Source organism: Suncus etruscus, chromosome 5 (genome assembly GCF_024139225.1).
Source record: "Suncus etruscus isolate mSunEtr1 chromosome 5, mSunEtr1.pri.cur, whole genome shotgun sequence".
NCBI classification, from domain to species: Eukaryota; Metazoa; Chordata; class Mammalia; order Eulipotyphla; family Soricidae; genus Suncus; species Suncus etruscus.
Genome location: NC_064852.1, coordinates 31,927,111 through 31,943,512, shown reverse-complemented (window position 1 = coordinate 31,943,512; position 16,402 = coordinate 31,927,111). Strand labels below are relative to the sequence as shown.

The 16,402-nt window shown below is 43.7% G+C and overlaps 1 protein-coding gene across 1 annotated transcript in view; it reads left to right on the top strand.

Moving 5' to 3' along the window:
• LCT (lactase) overlaps positions 1-14,293 on the top strand; it is a 70,122-nt gene extending 55,829 nt beyond the window's left edge. The window contains exons 16-19 of the mRNA XM_049773582.1: positions 7,289-7,417; positions 9,165-9,388; positions 13,411-13,635; positions 14,073-14,293. Coding sequence (XP_049629539.1) covers positions 7,289-7,417; positions 9,165-9,388; positions 13,411-13,635; positions 14,073-14,293 — 799 coding nt within the window. The remainder of the gene's footprint in view (positions 1-7,288; positions 7,418-9,164; positions 9,389-13,410; positions 13,636-14,072) is intronic.
• The last annotated feature ends 2,109 nt before the right edge of the window (positions 14,294-16,402 follow it).

The following is a 16,402-nucleotide window of genomic DNA, read 5'->3' as shown; positions in this document are numbered from 1 at the left end:
CAGTGCACAAGGAATACAACTTGAAACGCCATTATTCAACTGAACATGCTGAGGAATGTGCAAAATATCAAGGAAATGAGAGAGCCAAGCGGGTTGCCAGTCTTAAAGCATGTCTAATGTGGCAACAAGATTTCTTTTTTTTTTTCTCTTTTTTTTTTGGGCCACACCCGGCATTGTTCAGGGGTTACTCCTGGCTGGCTGCTCAGAAATAGCTCCTGGCAGGCACGGGGGACCATATGGGACACCGGGATTCGAACCAACCACCTTTGGTCCTGGATTGGCTGCTTGCAAGGCAAACACCGCTGTGCTATCTCTCCGGGCCCGCAACAAGATTTCTTCAAGAAAGCAACCAAAGAGGATGTTGCATCAGTCGAAGCTAGTTAATGGTTAGTGAGATGATTGTTTTTTTTTTGTTTTGTTTTGTTTTTTTGGTTTTTGGGTCACACCCGGCCGATGCTCAGGAGTTAATCCTGGCTGTCTGCTCAGAAATAGCTCCTGGCAAGCACAGGGGACCATATGGGACACCGGGATTCGAACCAACCACCTTTGGTCCTGGATCGGCTGCTTGCAAGGCAAACGCCGCTGTGCTATCTCTCCGGGCCCAATGTGAGATGATTGTTAAGGCAGGGAAACTATTCACAGGAGAGTTTGTTAAAAAAAAAATGCATGTTACACCGCGGTTTGATCCCCCGGTGTCCCATATGGTCCCCCCAAGCCAGGGGCAATTTCTGAGTGCTTAGCCAGGAGTAACCCCTGAGAATCAAACGGGTGTGGCCAAAAAACAAAACAAAACAACAAAAAAATGCATGTTACAGGCTGCAAGTACTATCTGTCCGGAAAAGAAAGGTCAGTTTAGCAAAATCAGCCTTTCTGCCAATACTGTGGCAGAGCGCATTTCTGACATGTCAAGTGACATTTATCATCAACTGTGTGAAAAAGCCAAATGTTTTGATGCATACTCAGTTGCTCTTGACGAGGGCACAGATATAACAGACGCAACTGCGCAGCTCACAATCTATGTCCATGGTGTTGATTGCAATTTTGAATTGACAGAGGAGCTGCTCACAATAATTCCAATGCATTATTAGCCAGACCACCGCTAATGAGATATTTCGGCATCTGTGTGATGCCATTGAGAATGCAGGTTTGCCATGGAAGAGGCTTGTTGGAATAATAACCGATGGAGCGCCATCGAAGACAGGGAGGAAAAATGGACTGGTGGCACTTGTTCAAAAAAAACTTGAAGAGGAGGGTGTAGAGAAGGCCATTGCTCTTCACTGCATTATCCATCAGCAGGCCCTTTGCTGTAAATGCCTGCCGTGTGACAATGTGATGAATGTTGTTATGAAATGCATCAACCAAATCAGATCCAGGGGCTTAAAGCACAGGAGGTTCCGTGCTTTTTTAGAGGAAATGGAGTCAGAATATGGAGATGTGCTCTATTTCACCGAGGTACAATTGGCTCAGCAGGGGAAATGTCCTGAAAAGATTTTTTGAGTTGAGAGAAGTGAAAGCCTTCATGAGAAGGATGGGAATGCTGTTTCTGAGTTGAGTGATCACAAATGGCTCATGGACTTAGCTTTTCTTGTTGACATCACACATAAGCTGAATGTACGAATCAAGATGTTACAATGCCCGGAGCAGCTTAACAGTGCTGCCTATGACAACGTGAAAGCATTCTCCACAAAACTTGTGTGATGGAAATCCCAGCTCTCTCAGACAAACCTTTGCCATTGCCCAGCATGCAAGGAACTTGTGGATGCAGGCATACCATTCAGTGGTGAGAAATATGTTGATGCTATTTTTAAACTAGAGAAGGAATTTGATCACAGATTTGCAGACTTCAAAAAGCACAGAACCACTTTCCAAATTTTTGTGGACCCCTTTTCCTTTGATGTTCAAGATGCCCCTCCTGTTCTTCAAATGGAGCTCATTGACCTGCAATGCAACTCTGATCTCAAGGCCAAGTTCAGGGAGGTTAGTGGAAAAGCAGACATGCATGGGCAATTTTTGAGAGAATTGCCCCCCAGCTTCCTTGAGTTTTCCCAAATGTTCAAGCGCATCATGTGCTTTTTTGGGAGCACATATTGGTGTGAAAAGTTATTTTCTACATTGAACTTCAAGAAGTCAAAGTACAGGTCTAAACTTAATGATGATCATCTTCAAGCCATACTGAGGATCTCAACTGCTTCCTCTCTAAAGCCAAATGTGGTTCAGATTTGTGAGAAGAAGCGCTGTCAAGTCTCTGGCGGCAAAGAATAGGCAAAAGATGCCATGTTCAGAAGAACTGTTCATGATCTTCACTCAATGTTCTATTCATGTTCCGAAGAAATAATTAAAACTGTTAATAATGACATTTGAGGACTTTTTTTGTGAAATCCCTTATGCGGCCCTGCCTCACCCCGACTTTGCCTCCTGTGGCCCCCAGGTAAATTGAATTTGAGACCCCTGTTCTAACCTCATGGTTTCTCTCCGCATGCCAAGCCAAACTTTACTTACAATCCAGGAGGGGGCGTGTCGGGTGAGTGACAAAAGTACCTATATCAAGCTTCTCAAAGGGATAGGTGAAAAGGAAAGAGGAAGTTAGGAAAACACCTTTGTTTTTGGGAGATGCAGGGTGTGATATAACAGTAAGTAAAAGAGGGTTCAAGGAACTCAAAGGCTATTTCTCTCTCCTTCCCTCTTGGACATGAAAATAAATAATCTCAGTATCTCCCTTAATTTTTCATTAAAATATTTTAATTGAATCACCATTAGATACAGAGTTAAAAAGTTGTTGACAGTTGTGTCAGTCATATAATGTTCCAACACTCATGCCTTTTCCAGTGTTCATTACTTGCCACCCATGTCCCTTCTGTTGTCCCCCAGCTTGTGGTATTTTTCTTCTCTCTCTCTTTCTCTCTCTCTCTCTCTTCCCTCTTTCTCTCTCACTTTCCCCTTTTTCCTTTTAGGCACTGTGTAAAAAGTGCTATACAGATACTAAAAATGTACCATGCATATTATTTTACCTCCTCTCAGCTCTAGAGTAATCATTTCTAATTGTTTGTTTTTGTGTCACAGTCCACTGTGCTCAAAATTTAATCCTAGCTCTGTACACAGGAATAATTCCTGAGGATGCTTTGGGGGTGTCAGGGATTGAATCTGGATTAGCTGCATGCTAATTGTATTGTCATTCTGCCCTCTATTTCCAACTATTATTGTATAGTGACCGCTTCTCTATCCTAACTGCACTCCTCCATTTTTATTGTTTTTGGACTATATTCTCGTACTATGTTTTTTTAATATCCCATAAATGAGTGTGATCATTCTGTCTGTCCCTGTTTTCTTTTTTTATTTCACTCAGCATGATACTCTCCATGTCTATCCATGTATCAGCAAATTTCATGATTTTATTTTTCCTAACAGCAACATAGTTATGTTGGCATCTCCCTTTAAACACAAGTTGTGTTGAGCAGACTGCTGAAAGGTCCTCTTTGCCAGTGTTGGGAAGATGACTCAAAGGAGTGGAGTATATACTTTGCATGCAGGGGCCCCACACTGTGTCGTCAGAACTACTGGCTCCCCAAATAGTTGTGTGTGCTCCTGCCACATACAAAAGGCCTGATGAGCCAACTCTGGTATGGAACAAACAAGTGACTAAGTGCTGGTCTCAGGCATATCTGGCATGCTGCACTCAAGAAGTGGACCTAAGGGGCAGTAGCAACAGCGGGTAGGATACATGCCTTGCATGAGGCTGACCTGAGTTTAATCCCCAGCATTCTGTATGGTCTCTTGGGCCCCACCAGGAGTAAATCCTGAGTAAGAATCACGAGTAAGGGGCCGGGAGAGATAGCACAGCGGCGTTTGCCTTGCAAACAGCCGATCCAGGACCAAAGGTGGTTGGTTCGAATCCCGGTGTCCCATATGGTCCCCCGTGCCTGCCAGGAGCTATTTCTGAGCAGACAGCCAGGAGTAATCCCTGAGCACCGCCGGGTGTGGCCCAAAAACAAACAAACAAAAAAAAACAAAAAAAAAAAGAATCACGAGTAAATTCTGAGCATTATCTGGTGTGGCTCAAAAAAAAACAAAAACAAAAACAAAAACAAAAAACAAGGGTGCTGGAGAGATAGCATGGAGGTGAGGCATTTGTCTTGCATGCAGAAGGTCAGTGGTTCGAATCCTAGCATCCCATATGGTCCCCCGAGCCTGCCAGGAGCCATTTCTGTGTGCGGAGCCAGGAGTGACCCCTGAGCGCTGCCAGGTGTGACTCAAAAACTAAAAACAAAACAGAAAAAAAACAAAGAAGTGGAGCTCAAGTCTGATCTCCTTAGTTTGTCTCCCAGCATCTTCAGCACTTTAGATAACTACATCCCCATTTATGCACAAAAATTCCAAAGATAAGATCAGAGGGGCTAGAAGAACCAGAAAGCTTCAGAGGCCAGGAGGAATTTTCACTCAAGCTTGGCCTAGTCAACAAACAGCATTGTTGTTGGCCATTCCACCAAGGGGAAAGGGGATGAGAACAATCTGGAATTAGGAATCTGCAGCCAAGAGTAGGGAGAGAGCCTGGTATCAAAGGTCGCAAAGCAGAGGACCTGGAGGGTCAGCACAAGGCTTAGCCTTGATGTCCCAGACTCTGAGGGGAGCCACTGCTGAATGCTGAGTTAAGAATTGAGAGCCTGGGGCCGGAGAGATAGCATGGAGGTAAGGCGTTTACCTTTCTTTTTTTTTTTTTTTTTTTTTTTTTTTGGTTTTTGGGCCACACCCGTTTGACGCTCAGGGGTTACTCCTGGCTATGAGCTCAGAAATCGCCCCTGGCTTGGGGGGACCATATGGGACACCGGGGGATCGAACCGCGGTCCTTCCTTGGCTAGCGCTTGCAAGGCAGACACCTTACCTCCAGCGCCACCTACCCGGCCCCGCGTTTACCTTTCATGCAGGAGGTCATCGGTTCTCATATGGTCCCCTGTGCCTGCCAGGAGCAATTTCTGAGCCTGGAGCCAGGAATAACCCCTGAGCACTGCCGGGTGTGACCCAAAAACCACAAAAAAAAAAAAAAAAAAAAAAAAAGAATTGAGAGCCTAACTTTCAGGACTTTATTTTCCTGCTTTCATTTCAGGTTTTTCTTGTTTGTTTTTGCTTGATTGCTCATTGGTCATCACAATGGTTCTCAGGGCTTACTTTTGGATCCGTACCCAAGGATCACTACTGGCTGGGCTTGAAAAACTATATGAGGGACTGGGAATCCAGTACAGGTTGGCAGTGTGCATGGCAAGAGCTTTACCATCTGTGTGATTTGTCTGGTATCCTGGGAGGGAAGGCTTGATCCTCAGGTGTACAATAACAGAAAGATTAATATACTTTTATATGCCCAAGCAGAACAATCACTAGGCCAGATGTCTTGAAACATTGGTCCAAGGATTGGTGCTTCAGAAAGGTTCATAGGTATAGAAAGTTTTAAAGCCATTGATGTAGAGCCTTGATTGTATCTGCCTGTGCATAGATGGTATGGTGGACAGGTGCTAATTGCAGGAATAAAACAATGCAACCCTAAATTAGCAGTCCCAGGTCCTCCCAATCAGGCTGCATTAGGAATAAGTTTGCCTTTGAGGATCCTGTAATGCCAACAGCAAAGACATGATGATCAAAGTGAATAGCATTTCAGAGTACGGGTAAAATGCTTCACCACATGAGAAAATGAAATGTGGTAAAATCAAGTGAACATAAAATCCTAAGCCTCAGAATTTCAGTACTTTCAATTTTTTTTTTTTTTTTGGTTTTTCGGGTCACACCCGTTTGATGCTTAGGGGTTACTCCTGGCTAAGAGCTCAGGAATTGCCCCTGGCTTGGGGGGACCATATGGGATGCTGGGGATCGAACCGCAGTCTTTCCTTGGCTAGCGCTTGCAAGGCAGACAACTTACCTCTAGCGCCACCTCGCAGGCCCCAGTACTTTCAATTTCAATGGTTATATTTTGAAGCAAAACAGAACAACTGTTAATACAAATTACACAGAGTAGGCGACGGAGCGATAGTATAGCGATAGGCATTTGCCTTGCACGTAGCCAACCCAAGACCGATATGGGTTCCATCCCTGGCATTCCATATGGTCCCCCAAGCTGGCCAGGAATTTTTAATTGCAGAGCAAGGAGTAACCCCTGCACATCACTGGAAGTGGCCTAACCCCACCACCATCAAATTATACAAAGTAACTGTATAATACAAAATATAAAGGTAATATTACAAAGTATTAGTCTCAAGTTGTGTACTTCAGGCCAGTTCTTTATTCCAAACATTTTAATTATAGATGGCAAAGACAGAAGTTGCATATTGATATCACTGGGAGGAGTAGAAAACCAGGGAGAGATTGTAGCCCCGACAGTTTCTGTCTTAGTAGACCTGTTTCTGGGTCCTTTCATGTCTTTGATTTAGTTGCTTTAGGACTGGTGACAGTGAACTCTTTAGATACCCCACCTTTTTTGTTTTATTACTTCCTGAGAAATTCATAGCCAGGGCCCCCCATCTGCCTGCCTGTCTCTCACATGGTGAAGGCTAATTTTTTAATAAGTGGGTGACTTTTAAACCAGAAAAAGGATAGGTACAGAAGAATATCACTTATATGTGGAATTTAGAATAACTTCATGAAGAAATGAAATGGTTTAAATGGGAGTTGCTGAGAACACTCTTGGCCACTGAGTATAGCGAGGAAAAGGGAAGAAATTGAATGGAAGAGGAGAAATTCAAATATGAAAAGATAGAAGACAGGGGACAAGAGGTCTCAGGTGTATTGGTGGAGATTTTAAAAAAGGAACAGAACTAAATATCCAAGGACAGAACTAAATATCCAAGCCAGAGTCAACAACAATGAAATTAAACGTTAACAATCAAAACTTAAAATAAGCCTATAACTTTGGCAGGCTGGGGGGCAAGAGGTTGTAGCACGGGCTGGATGCTGGGAACATTGGTGGAGGGAGATTGACATTGGTGAAACATTATGTGTCTAAACCCAACTATGAAGAACTTTGTAAATCACAATGGTTTCAATAAAAAAAAAATGTGTGGGTGACCCTGAAGGGGGCTTATAAAAGAAAATCTGGTTTCATTTCCCAACAGAAAGAGGATGTGAAACAAGAAAGGTTTATAGTGTGGTTGGAGGAACCTCAGCTCTTCAGAAGATGGAAAACACCCTTCTTGCTCTTGACTAGTGTCTCTCCCCCACCCCAACACACACATTCCCTGTTTTCGGACATTCGTCCGAACAGTGACTTCCTGAAGCACTAACTAGGTCCTCATGTCTCTTTCCCACCCAGGCTCCCAGAGTTCACGGAGAGTGAGAAGAGAAGGATCAATGGCACGTTTGACTTCTTTGGTTTCAACCACTACACCACTGTCCTGGCCTACAACCTAGACAATCCCCTCCCTTCCTTCGATGCAGACAGGTAGGTCAATCAGCAGGGTGTGGTCAGAAGGCCTAGCGTGCCTGTCAGCAAGCTCTTGGAGATCTGCCTAGCCTTAGTAAAATCCCCCACATGCCAGATTCTGGGCTTGTAAATGCGGGCCCTCTTTCCTTCAGTGCCTGTCAACTCACAGTTCACAGTGAGTGATTAGTTCATAGTGAGAGATTAGGACCTTTGGGATTTCCATGATGCATCATCTCCTTAAAACATGTTTGGGGGTTGTCTGACTCTTTTCTTTTTTTCGTTTTGGGCCACATCTGGCAGTGCTCAGGGGTTATTCCTGGCAGGCTCAGGATGCCGAAAATCAAACCTGGATCCATCTGGGGCTGGCCACATGCAAGGCAAATGCCCTATCTCTGTGCTATTGCTCCGGCCCCATGTCTGACATTTCTTTTTTTTTTTTTTTTTGGTTTTTTGGGCCACACCCGTTAGATGCTCAGGGGTTACTCCTGGCTACGCGCTCAGAAATTGCCCCTGGCTTGGGGGGACCATATGGGACACCGGGGGATCGAACCGTGGTCCTTTCCTTGGCTAGCGCTTGTAAGGCAGACACCTTACCTCTAGCGCCACCTCGCCGGCCCATGTCTGACATTTCTAAGGAAAAAAAATTTTGTTTTGCTTTTGAGTCACTCCTCACAATACTCGGGTTTCTCTTAGCCTAGTTTTGGGGATCACTCCTGGTGGGCTCAGGGATCAAACACAGGTCAGCCATGAGCAAGGCAAGTGCTCTACCCATTAGGAGTATCACTCTGTTTCCATGAAAAGAAAAAGATTGTTGTCCCTTAATTTTATCAAATTTGTTTCATTTAAATGCATTTCAGTCAAAATAACAAGAGCCTTTTTTTTGTTCGTTTTTAATCATTTTGGGGGTAAAGGCCAAGATATATTTGTGTTATATCCTCATTGAAATGTTCTATCATATACATTGCAAGTATATTAGATATGTGAACAGACGCTCCCATCACTGCAGCTGGTGGCCCTAGCAGAACTTGCATCAAGTTTGCTGACAGAGCTGAAAAGGAACAAGTAGTCTCCCTACAAGGCATATGCTCCTTTGGCCTGCAGCTCTTCCTCCTCAAATGTGAGGCAGTTTTTAGCCTGTCTTCTCCCTCCCCACTCAAATGAAGGCCCTGCCCTGGGGTAGCTGCACTTGGTAGCCAAATATAGGTGAGTCTAACAGTGCCTACTCTGCAGACACGGTAGCTTTCCACCACTGAAGCTATAGCCAGAAAATCTACTGCTCTTTACATCTGTATGAGCTGTCTGTAAGAGAGCCAGAGGTGGCTGGAGGGAGCACAGAGCTAAGGGTGTTTTTGCCTTGCATCTGAGTAACTCCAGGGGAATCCCAGCAAATCCCAGCACTACCAAGTGTGACCGGCCTCTGAGCACCATGTTGTGTCCCCCGTCCAGATAGCTTGTAGGGGGTTAGGATAGACCATTCTCTTAGATAGGTGGAGAACATAGCTAATGTGGTTTGTTCAAAGTCACGTAAGCACTGAGTATCCAAATAAAACTAGTGAAAAGAGAATTGGCTAAGGCCATTGTTTTTATTTTTTATTTTAATATTTTATAAATTTTAACTTGTTTTGATAGTATTTTTAATTTACCTCTTCAAGGTTAAATTAGGCCTCTCAAGTCTAAAAGTCTAAGGCTTTTCCTATTCTAAAACCTGCTGTGTTTTTGTGCAAATTTTCATAATGAGATTTACACATTTTTTTTTAACTTCTAGGGGAGTTGCTTCTATCTCGGATCGCACTTGGCCAGATTCTGGCTCTTTCTGGCTGAAAATGACACCTTTCGGCCTCAGAAAAATTCTGAACTGGATAAAGGCGGAATACAACAACCCTCCTATTTACATCACAGAGAATGGTGTGTCCCAGCGGGGAAAAGTGGAGCTCAATGACACGACAAGGATCTATTACCTCCGCAGTTACATCAACGAGGCGCTCAAAGGTGATGACCACCTTCCTCCATGCCTTCATGCTCTGACACCTGCCCACCTCTATACAGCAGTATAAACCCCAGTAATCAGAGAAAGATTAGGCTTCATATTCCTTTGATTACTCTAAATTTATTTTCTCCTAGATGTAAGGTCAGCCAGCCAACTGTGGCCTGATTCAGTTAGACTTGCACTTTTGATCCTGAACTCTTTCTCCCTGATCTTCAAAACAGTCTAGGCAGGTGCTGGCAGGAATGCTCAGCAGAACAGTCTGTGATGGAAATGACAAGGCAGCAGGAAGGAATCTTGTGAGAGCAGCAAGGCAGCACCCAAAGAACCCATTAGAAAATCCTGATCCGGGCTGGTGAGGTGGCGCTAGAGGTAAGGTGTCTGCCTTGCAAGCACTAGCCAAGGAAGGACCGTGGTTCGATCCCCCGGCGTCCCATATGGTCCCCCCAAGCCAGGGGTAATTTCTGAGCGCTTAGCCAGGAGTAACCCCTGAGCATCAAATGGGTGTGGCCAAAAAACAAAAACAAAAAATCCTGATCCACTAAAACCTTTACAATCTAAGAATAAATTATTTCTTCTGGGGCCGGGCGGTGGCGCTGGAGGTAAGGTGCCTGCCTTACCTGCGCTAGCCTAGGAGACGGACCGCGGTTCGATCCCCCGGCGTCCCATATGGTCCCCCAAGCCAGGAGCGACTTCTGAGCGCATAGCCAGGAGTAACCCCTGAGCGTTACCGGGTGTGGCCCAAAAAAACCAAAAAAAAAAAAAAAATTATTTCTTCTTAGTATTATGGTTTTTTGGATCACACCTAAGGGTCAATGCATGGTTAATGCTTTGCGAGATCACTCCTGTCAGAGTTCAGGAAAGCATTATTTCTGGGGATTAAACCAAGGCCTCCCACATACAATGCATTCTAGTAGCACCTAAAAAAAAGAAAGGAAAGAAAAGAAAGAAAGAAAGAAAGAAAGAAAGAAAGAAAGAAAGAAAGAAAGAAAGAAAGAAAGAAAGAGAGAGAGAGAGAGAGAGAGAGAGGAGGGAGGGAGGGGAGGGAGGGAGGGAGGGAGGGAGGAGGAGGGAGGGAGAGGGAAGGAAGGAAGGAAGGAAGGAAGGAAGGAAGGAAGGAAGGAAGGAAGGAAGGAAGGAAGGAAGGAAGGAAGGAAGGAAGGAAGGAAGGAAGGAAGGAAGGAAGGAAGGAAGGAAGGAAGAAAGAAAAAAAAGAAAGAAAGAAAGAAAGAAAGAAAGAAAGAAAGAAAGAAAGAAAGAAAGAAAGAAAGAAAGAAAGAAAGAAAGAAAGAAAGAAAGAAAGAAAGAAAGAAAGAAAGAAAGAAAGAAAGAAAGAAAGAAAGAAAGAAAAGAAAGAAAGAAAGAAAATAATAGTGCTGTGGGTATGGTATAGGGTGCTTGAGGCCAACCTAACTTCAATTTCCAGAATACCACATGGTTCCCCAAGTATGCCACAAGTTGTTACTGTTAGGCCCAGAGCAGTAGGAAAGATGGCAAAAGGCAAAGGGAGCCAGAAGGAGCCCGGAGTCCATAAACAGTTTCTCTACAATTCAGCAAGAGCAAGAGTAATTCAGCAAGAGCAATCTGGCAGGGATGGCACCAGCAGTCTCCTGGCCTCCCCAGCACTTCACCCTGGGGCTTTATGTATCCCCCATCAACTGTCATCCTGTGGCATTTACAAAGGGCAAGCTTCTGGTAATTGATGTCTTCACCCTTAAAGGGTAGTAACACTGGTGATGCTCAGAGTTTACTCCTGGCTATGTGCTCAGAAATCGCTCCTGGCTTGGGGGACCATATGGGATTCCAGGAATCGAACCAATGTATATTCAGGGTCAGCCTTATGCAAGGCAAACGTCCTACCATTGTGAGATCACTCCGACCAAAGGGTAGTAACACTTTTATGGATGACCAGGGGCCATAAGTGTCTCTGTTTTCTTATATTTCCTCCCTTTTCCTTAGAAAAAATATTGGGGGAGTAGGAATAAATATCAATATCCAAGTATTGTTCTACATTACCTACCAAGTTTCAGTTAGGTCAGATCCTAAAGGTTTTAGCTAATCATGTAATCTATCGGTGCAGGGCAGTCAGGAAGTCAATGGTCCTCTGCAGGACAAAAGAACCAGGTCCTCAAGCCAGGTCCCCAGTCAAAGAAGTCGAATCAGCTAAGTGGTGAACTGGTTGCAGGCAGCAATTCTTTTACTTGGAATAGGGAGATTTGGTACTCCATTGCCAAGAGACCAGAAAAGAAGAGGAATCTTTGTTTAGGAACAGTGAAAATAGCAGTGTTGTAAAAAGCATAGAACAAAAAGAAAAACTATTTAAATTTGAAACATCAAGGAACTACTCAGAACAAAAATTGTTACTTTAGGGCCCAGAGAGATAGCACAGCGGTAAGGCAAGCAGCCTAAGGTAGTTGGTTCGAATCCCGGTGTCCCATATGGTCCCCCGTGCCTGCCAGGAGCTATTTCTGAGCAGACAGCCAGGAGTAACCTCTGAGCATTGCCAGGTGTGGCCCAAAAACAAAAACAAAAACAAAAACAAATTGTTACTTTAAAGGTGACCCAAGTGAAGGAAGTTGTTAAAACCTCTCTCTCTCTCTCTCTCTCTCTCTCTCTCTTTATATATATATGTATGTATATATATATATACACATATATATGGCAAAAGGCAACAGGAACCATATATATATGGCTATATATACATATACATATATATATATATATATATAAGCTAAACTTATAATTATCTTCCTTCAAGAAGTGAAAATTTTGATCTTTTAGGAACTGGGACAAAGAGAATGTTGACTACTTCCTTACTAACATAAGGTGTTATGGAGTTGCCAGAGTTTCACTTTTTGATATATACCTAAAAGAGGATAGGGAAAATGACAAAATTGGATTCTTATTGGATCAAAAAAGATAATTAATTCTGATTCCTGTACAAAAGTATAAATGCTGGGGCTGGGGTGATACTCCTGGCTCTTCGCTTAATAAATCGCTCCTGGTTGGCTCAGGGGACCATATGGAATGCCAGGATTCGAAACACCGTCTGTCCTGGGTCGCCTGGGTCGGCCGTGTGCAAGGCAAACACACACCTTACTGCTGTGATATCTCTCTGGGCCCTAGGAGTCAACTCTAATCACACGGTGTGACCCACCCTCACCCCCCAAACCCTAAGGGAGTAGTATTAACACTCTAAGTAAACACATAGGAGATTTGAAGTTTGGATTGCTGATGACTAGGCATAATGAATTAAACCACTTGTACCTGATTCCATTCAACCTTTTAAACCAAAGATTCCAGAGGACTGGGGAGATAGTACAGTGGGAAGGGAACTTACCTTACATGAGTCAACTTGGGTTTGATCCAGAATCCCACATGATCCCCCAGCCTTCCAGGAATGAGCAACCTCTGAGAAACTGCTGGATGTGACTCCCAAACCAAAAATAAACAAACCAGCCTCTCAACCTTAGATGGACTTCTTCCACTTTTTAGAAAAATATCTGGGCCGGAGAGATAGCATGGAGGTAAGGCGTTTGCCTTTCATGCAGGAGGTCATCGGTTCGAATCCCGGCGCCCCATATGGTCCCCTGTGCCTGCCAGGAGCAATTTCTGAGCCTGGAGCCAGGAATAACCCCTGAGCACTGCCAGGTGTGACTCAAAAACCAAAAAAAAAAAAAAAAAAAAAAAAAAAAAGAAAAATATCAATGATCCCTGATAACTTACTTACTCTTTAAGTGAGCAGAAAAAGCTCCCAAGCAGTCAAGTCTACTACTGCTCCCACTTCAAATAGTACCAGCAACCCTGATAAGCACTATCATAAACTTTGGGAAACTCTAGACCGAGCACCAAGTACAATGCAGCAATGACTTTCTTATACAAAGGATGTGGCCTTTCTCAAAGCTTCAAGGGCTTACCATAATGGCAAGTGATGACTGTAGGGAGAGCCTTGGCAGGCTTTCGGGGAGAGGTGGGAGAAGAGTCTTTTAAGACAAAGATTGCTATACCAGGACTTCTCTTTTGGTAGCTGTGCAGGACAACGTGGATCTTCGAGGATATACTGTTTGGAGTGTGATGGACAACCTTGAATGGGCCACTGGGTATGCGGAGAGATTTGGTCTGCATTATGTGAACCGTAGTGACCCTTCTTTGCCGAGGATCCCCAAAGAATCTGCTAAATTCTATGCGACGATAGCCCGGTGCAATGGCTTTCCTGACCCTCATACAGGGCCACACCCTTGTCTCCAGCCAGGTGAGATATGGTCCTGGAAATCTAAGGTGAAGGGTTCGGATTTATCTCTGCCTCTCTAGGCCTTCTTTTCCATTGGACAATTTTTATTTATTTTGGTTTTGGGGTCATACTGGCAGTGCTCAGGGATTACTCCTGGCTCTGTGCTCATGAATAGCTCCTGGTAGGCTCGGGGGACAATATGGGATATGCTGGGAATCAAACCCAGGTCCATCCCGAGTCAGCCATGTGCAAGGCAAAGGCCCTACCGCTGTGCTATGTCTTCAGCTCCAGCAACTTTATTTCTTATAGTCATAAGTCAGTGAAAGACAAACACTATATCATTCCAGGAATGTACTCATGAGTACCCAAGGATCTGATACAAGATTAGCAAAGGTTAACATGGATTGACAGTTCTAATTGTATAAGTGCATAAACTGTCTGTTGTGTTCTTTTCCTAGATGTTGGTCCCACAGTCAGCCCTTCAAGAGAAGAGGAAGTTCAGTTCCTGGGCCTGACACTTGGTACAATGGAAGCCCAGACTGCTCTGTACATACTTTTCTCTCTTGTGCTTCTTGGGGTTTGTGGCGTGGGATTTCTGCTGTACAAGTACTGTAAGCATTCCAAGCAAGAGAAAACACAAGCAGGCCAAGAAGAACTGAGCAAGGTTTCCTCATTCTGACCCGTAAGTTACAACCTACTCCAGTATAGTCATATAAGCCTAGTTTGTCAACCTTTACTACCCACATAACTCCTTGAGATCTCACCTTCTGCCCATGCTGGGCAGATTCATAAAGGTTTTTAATGCCATTATAGCCTAAAAAATTTCGGGTCCCTGCTTACAATGGATTTGTCTACATCTTGATCTGCTATCAGCAATTCATTTGCCACTAGAGCTACTTTAAGTGCTGCCAGAAATAAAAAGATTCTGAACTTGTCTGATAGTTACTTTAATAGAACAAGAGAAATCTGTGGGACAGAAAACATAAAGCTACTACAAAAAAAAGTTTGGTTATGAAATAGAAAAGATCAAAAAAGAAGAGAATAAACATGAAGATAACCATATGAAGATAAAAGTATATGACAAAGGTGACATGCCAGACTGAAGGGAAGAACAGATTCCTCCATACATGGTGGTGGGACAGTAGGTAAATTTGAGGCATGAGTCAGTCATGGGCATTAGAAAAGGGAGTTGAATCCCTTCCCTGGGTATAAGACTAAAATGTATTCAGACAACCCCCGCCCCAAATTAAAATCCAACAAACCAAAAAAAAAAAAAAGGGCAAGAGAATATTAAGTGTATTCAATACATTTTGAAGCAAGAAAGGTATTCACAAATGAGATTAAGATACAAAGGCTTTAGGGGCCAGGGAGGTGGCGCTAGAGGTAAGGTGTCTGCTTTGCAAGCACTAGCGTAGGACGGACAGCGGTTCGATCCCCCGGTGTCCCATATGGTCCCCCCAAGCCAGGGGCGATTTCTGAGCTCATAGCCAGGAGTAACCCCTGAGCGTCAAACAGGTGTGGCCCAAAAACCAAAAAAAAAAAAAAAAAAAAAAAAGACTTTCTTGGGGCCAGAGAGATAGCATGGAGGTAAGGTGTTTGCCTTTCATGCAGGTCATCGGTTCAAATCCCTGCATCCCATATGGTCCCCGTGCCTGCCAGGAGCAATTTCTGAACCTGGAGCCAGGAATAACCCCTGAGTACTGCCGGGTGTTGTTGGAGACTGTTTGGAATAATTAAAAAGCCCTCTCACTAATCAAAATGAAGTTTCTGAAAGTCTTAGCCAAAGTGCTTACAAGCTGCATGTGGCCTTCCTTGCCCTTGGACCCAAAGAAATAGAAATAGCCTAGAGCTAGGGAGTTACTAGGCTCCAAGATGTCCTTGTAAAGACAGGGGTCAAAAGGCCCAAGCTGAGATTAGATTTTGTACTTTGTTGCTCAAAAATAATGTAAATCTCTTGACTGATGATAATCTTATTAACCTTGGAAAATCAAGATGTTCCCGTGGAAAATTACAGCAATTCCTACTGTGCCTCGCCCCTACTCTCTCTGTTTTGTATTGTCTATAAAAGGTCTAATTTTTCTTTTATTAAACAGACTCTTGATCGGATCCCCTCGTCTCGAGTCTCATTATTTCCCAGTCCCTCTTCTATTTCAGGCCGGATTCTTCTTCGAGAATTGCGAATTACTGACGTGGTCCCCAGCTTTACCCGCTGGTCGGGGTCCCTGGAAGGCCACAGGGTGTGACCCAAAAACCACACACACACACACACACACACACACACACACACACACACACACACACACACACACAAACAACCAAAACCAAAACCAAAACCAAAAAAAAAAAGATACAAAGGCTTTAAATAATAAAACTAATGGCATAATATTACCAACAACATACTCTGAAGAAAAAGGTCGAAAGGTGGTTCAAGTAGTAGAAATCACCTTTGTATGTGTGATGTTCTGGGTTCAATTCATAACAAAATATATAAATAGAATCAGGCATATGCTAGAATGGGCTAATTGCTTTAATACACATGGAATTCCTTTATTTTCTGCTGTAACATGCTGTACTGGGTGTAGTCCTAGTACAGTGCTGAAAGAAGGGGGTGTCAAAGTGGTGAGGACTGAACCGTGGCCCAAAACAGAATTCTTTTAAATAAGATTTTAAAAATTAGGAAAAAAGCTACAAAAACAAGGCTAAATGGCCAACAATATTAGATGATGTTTCATTCACAGTCAAGACAGTGTATACATGTGAAGCCAGTACAGTAGATATGGAGTTTTCC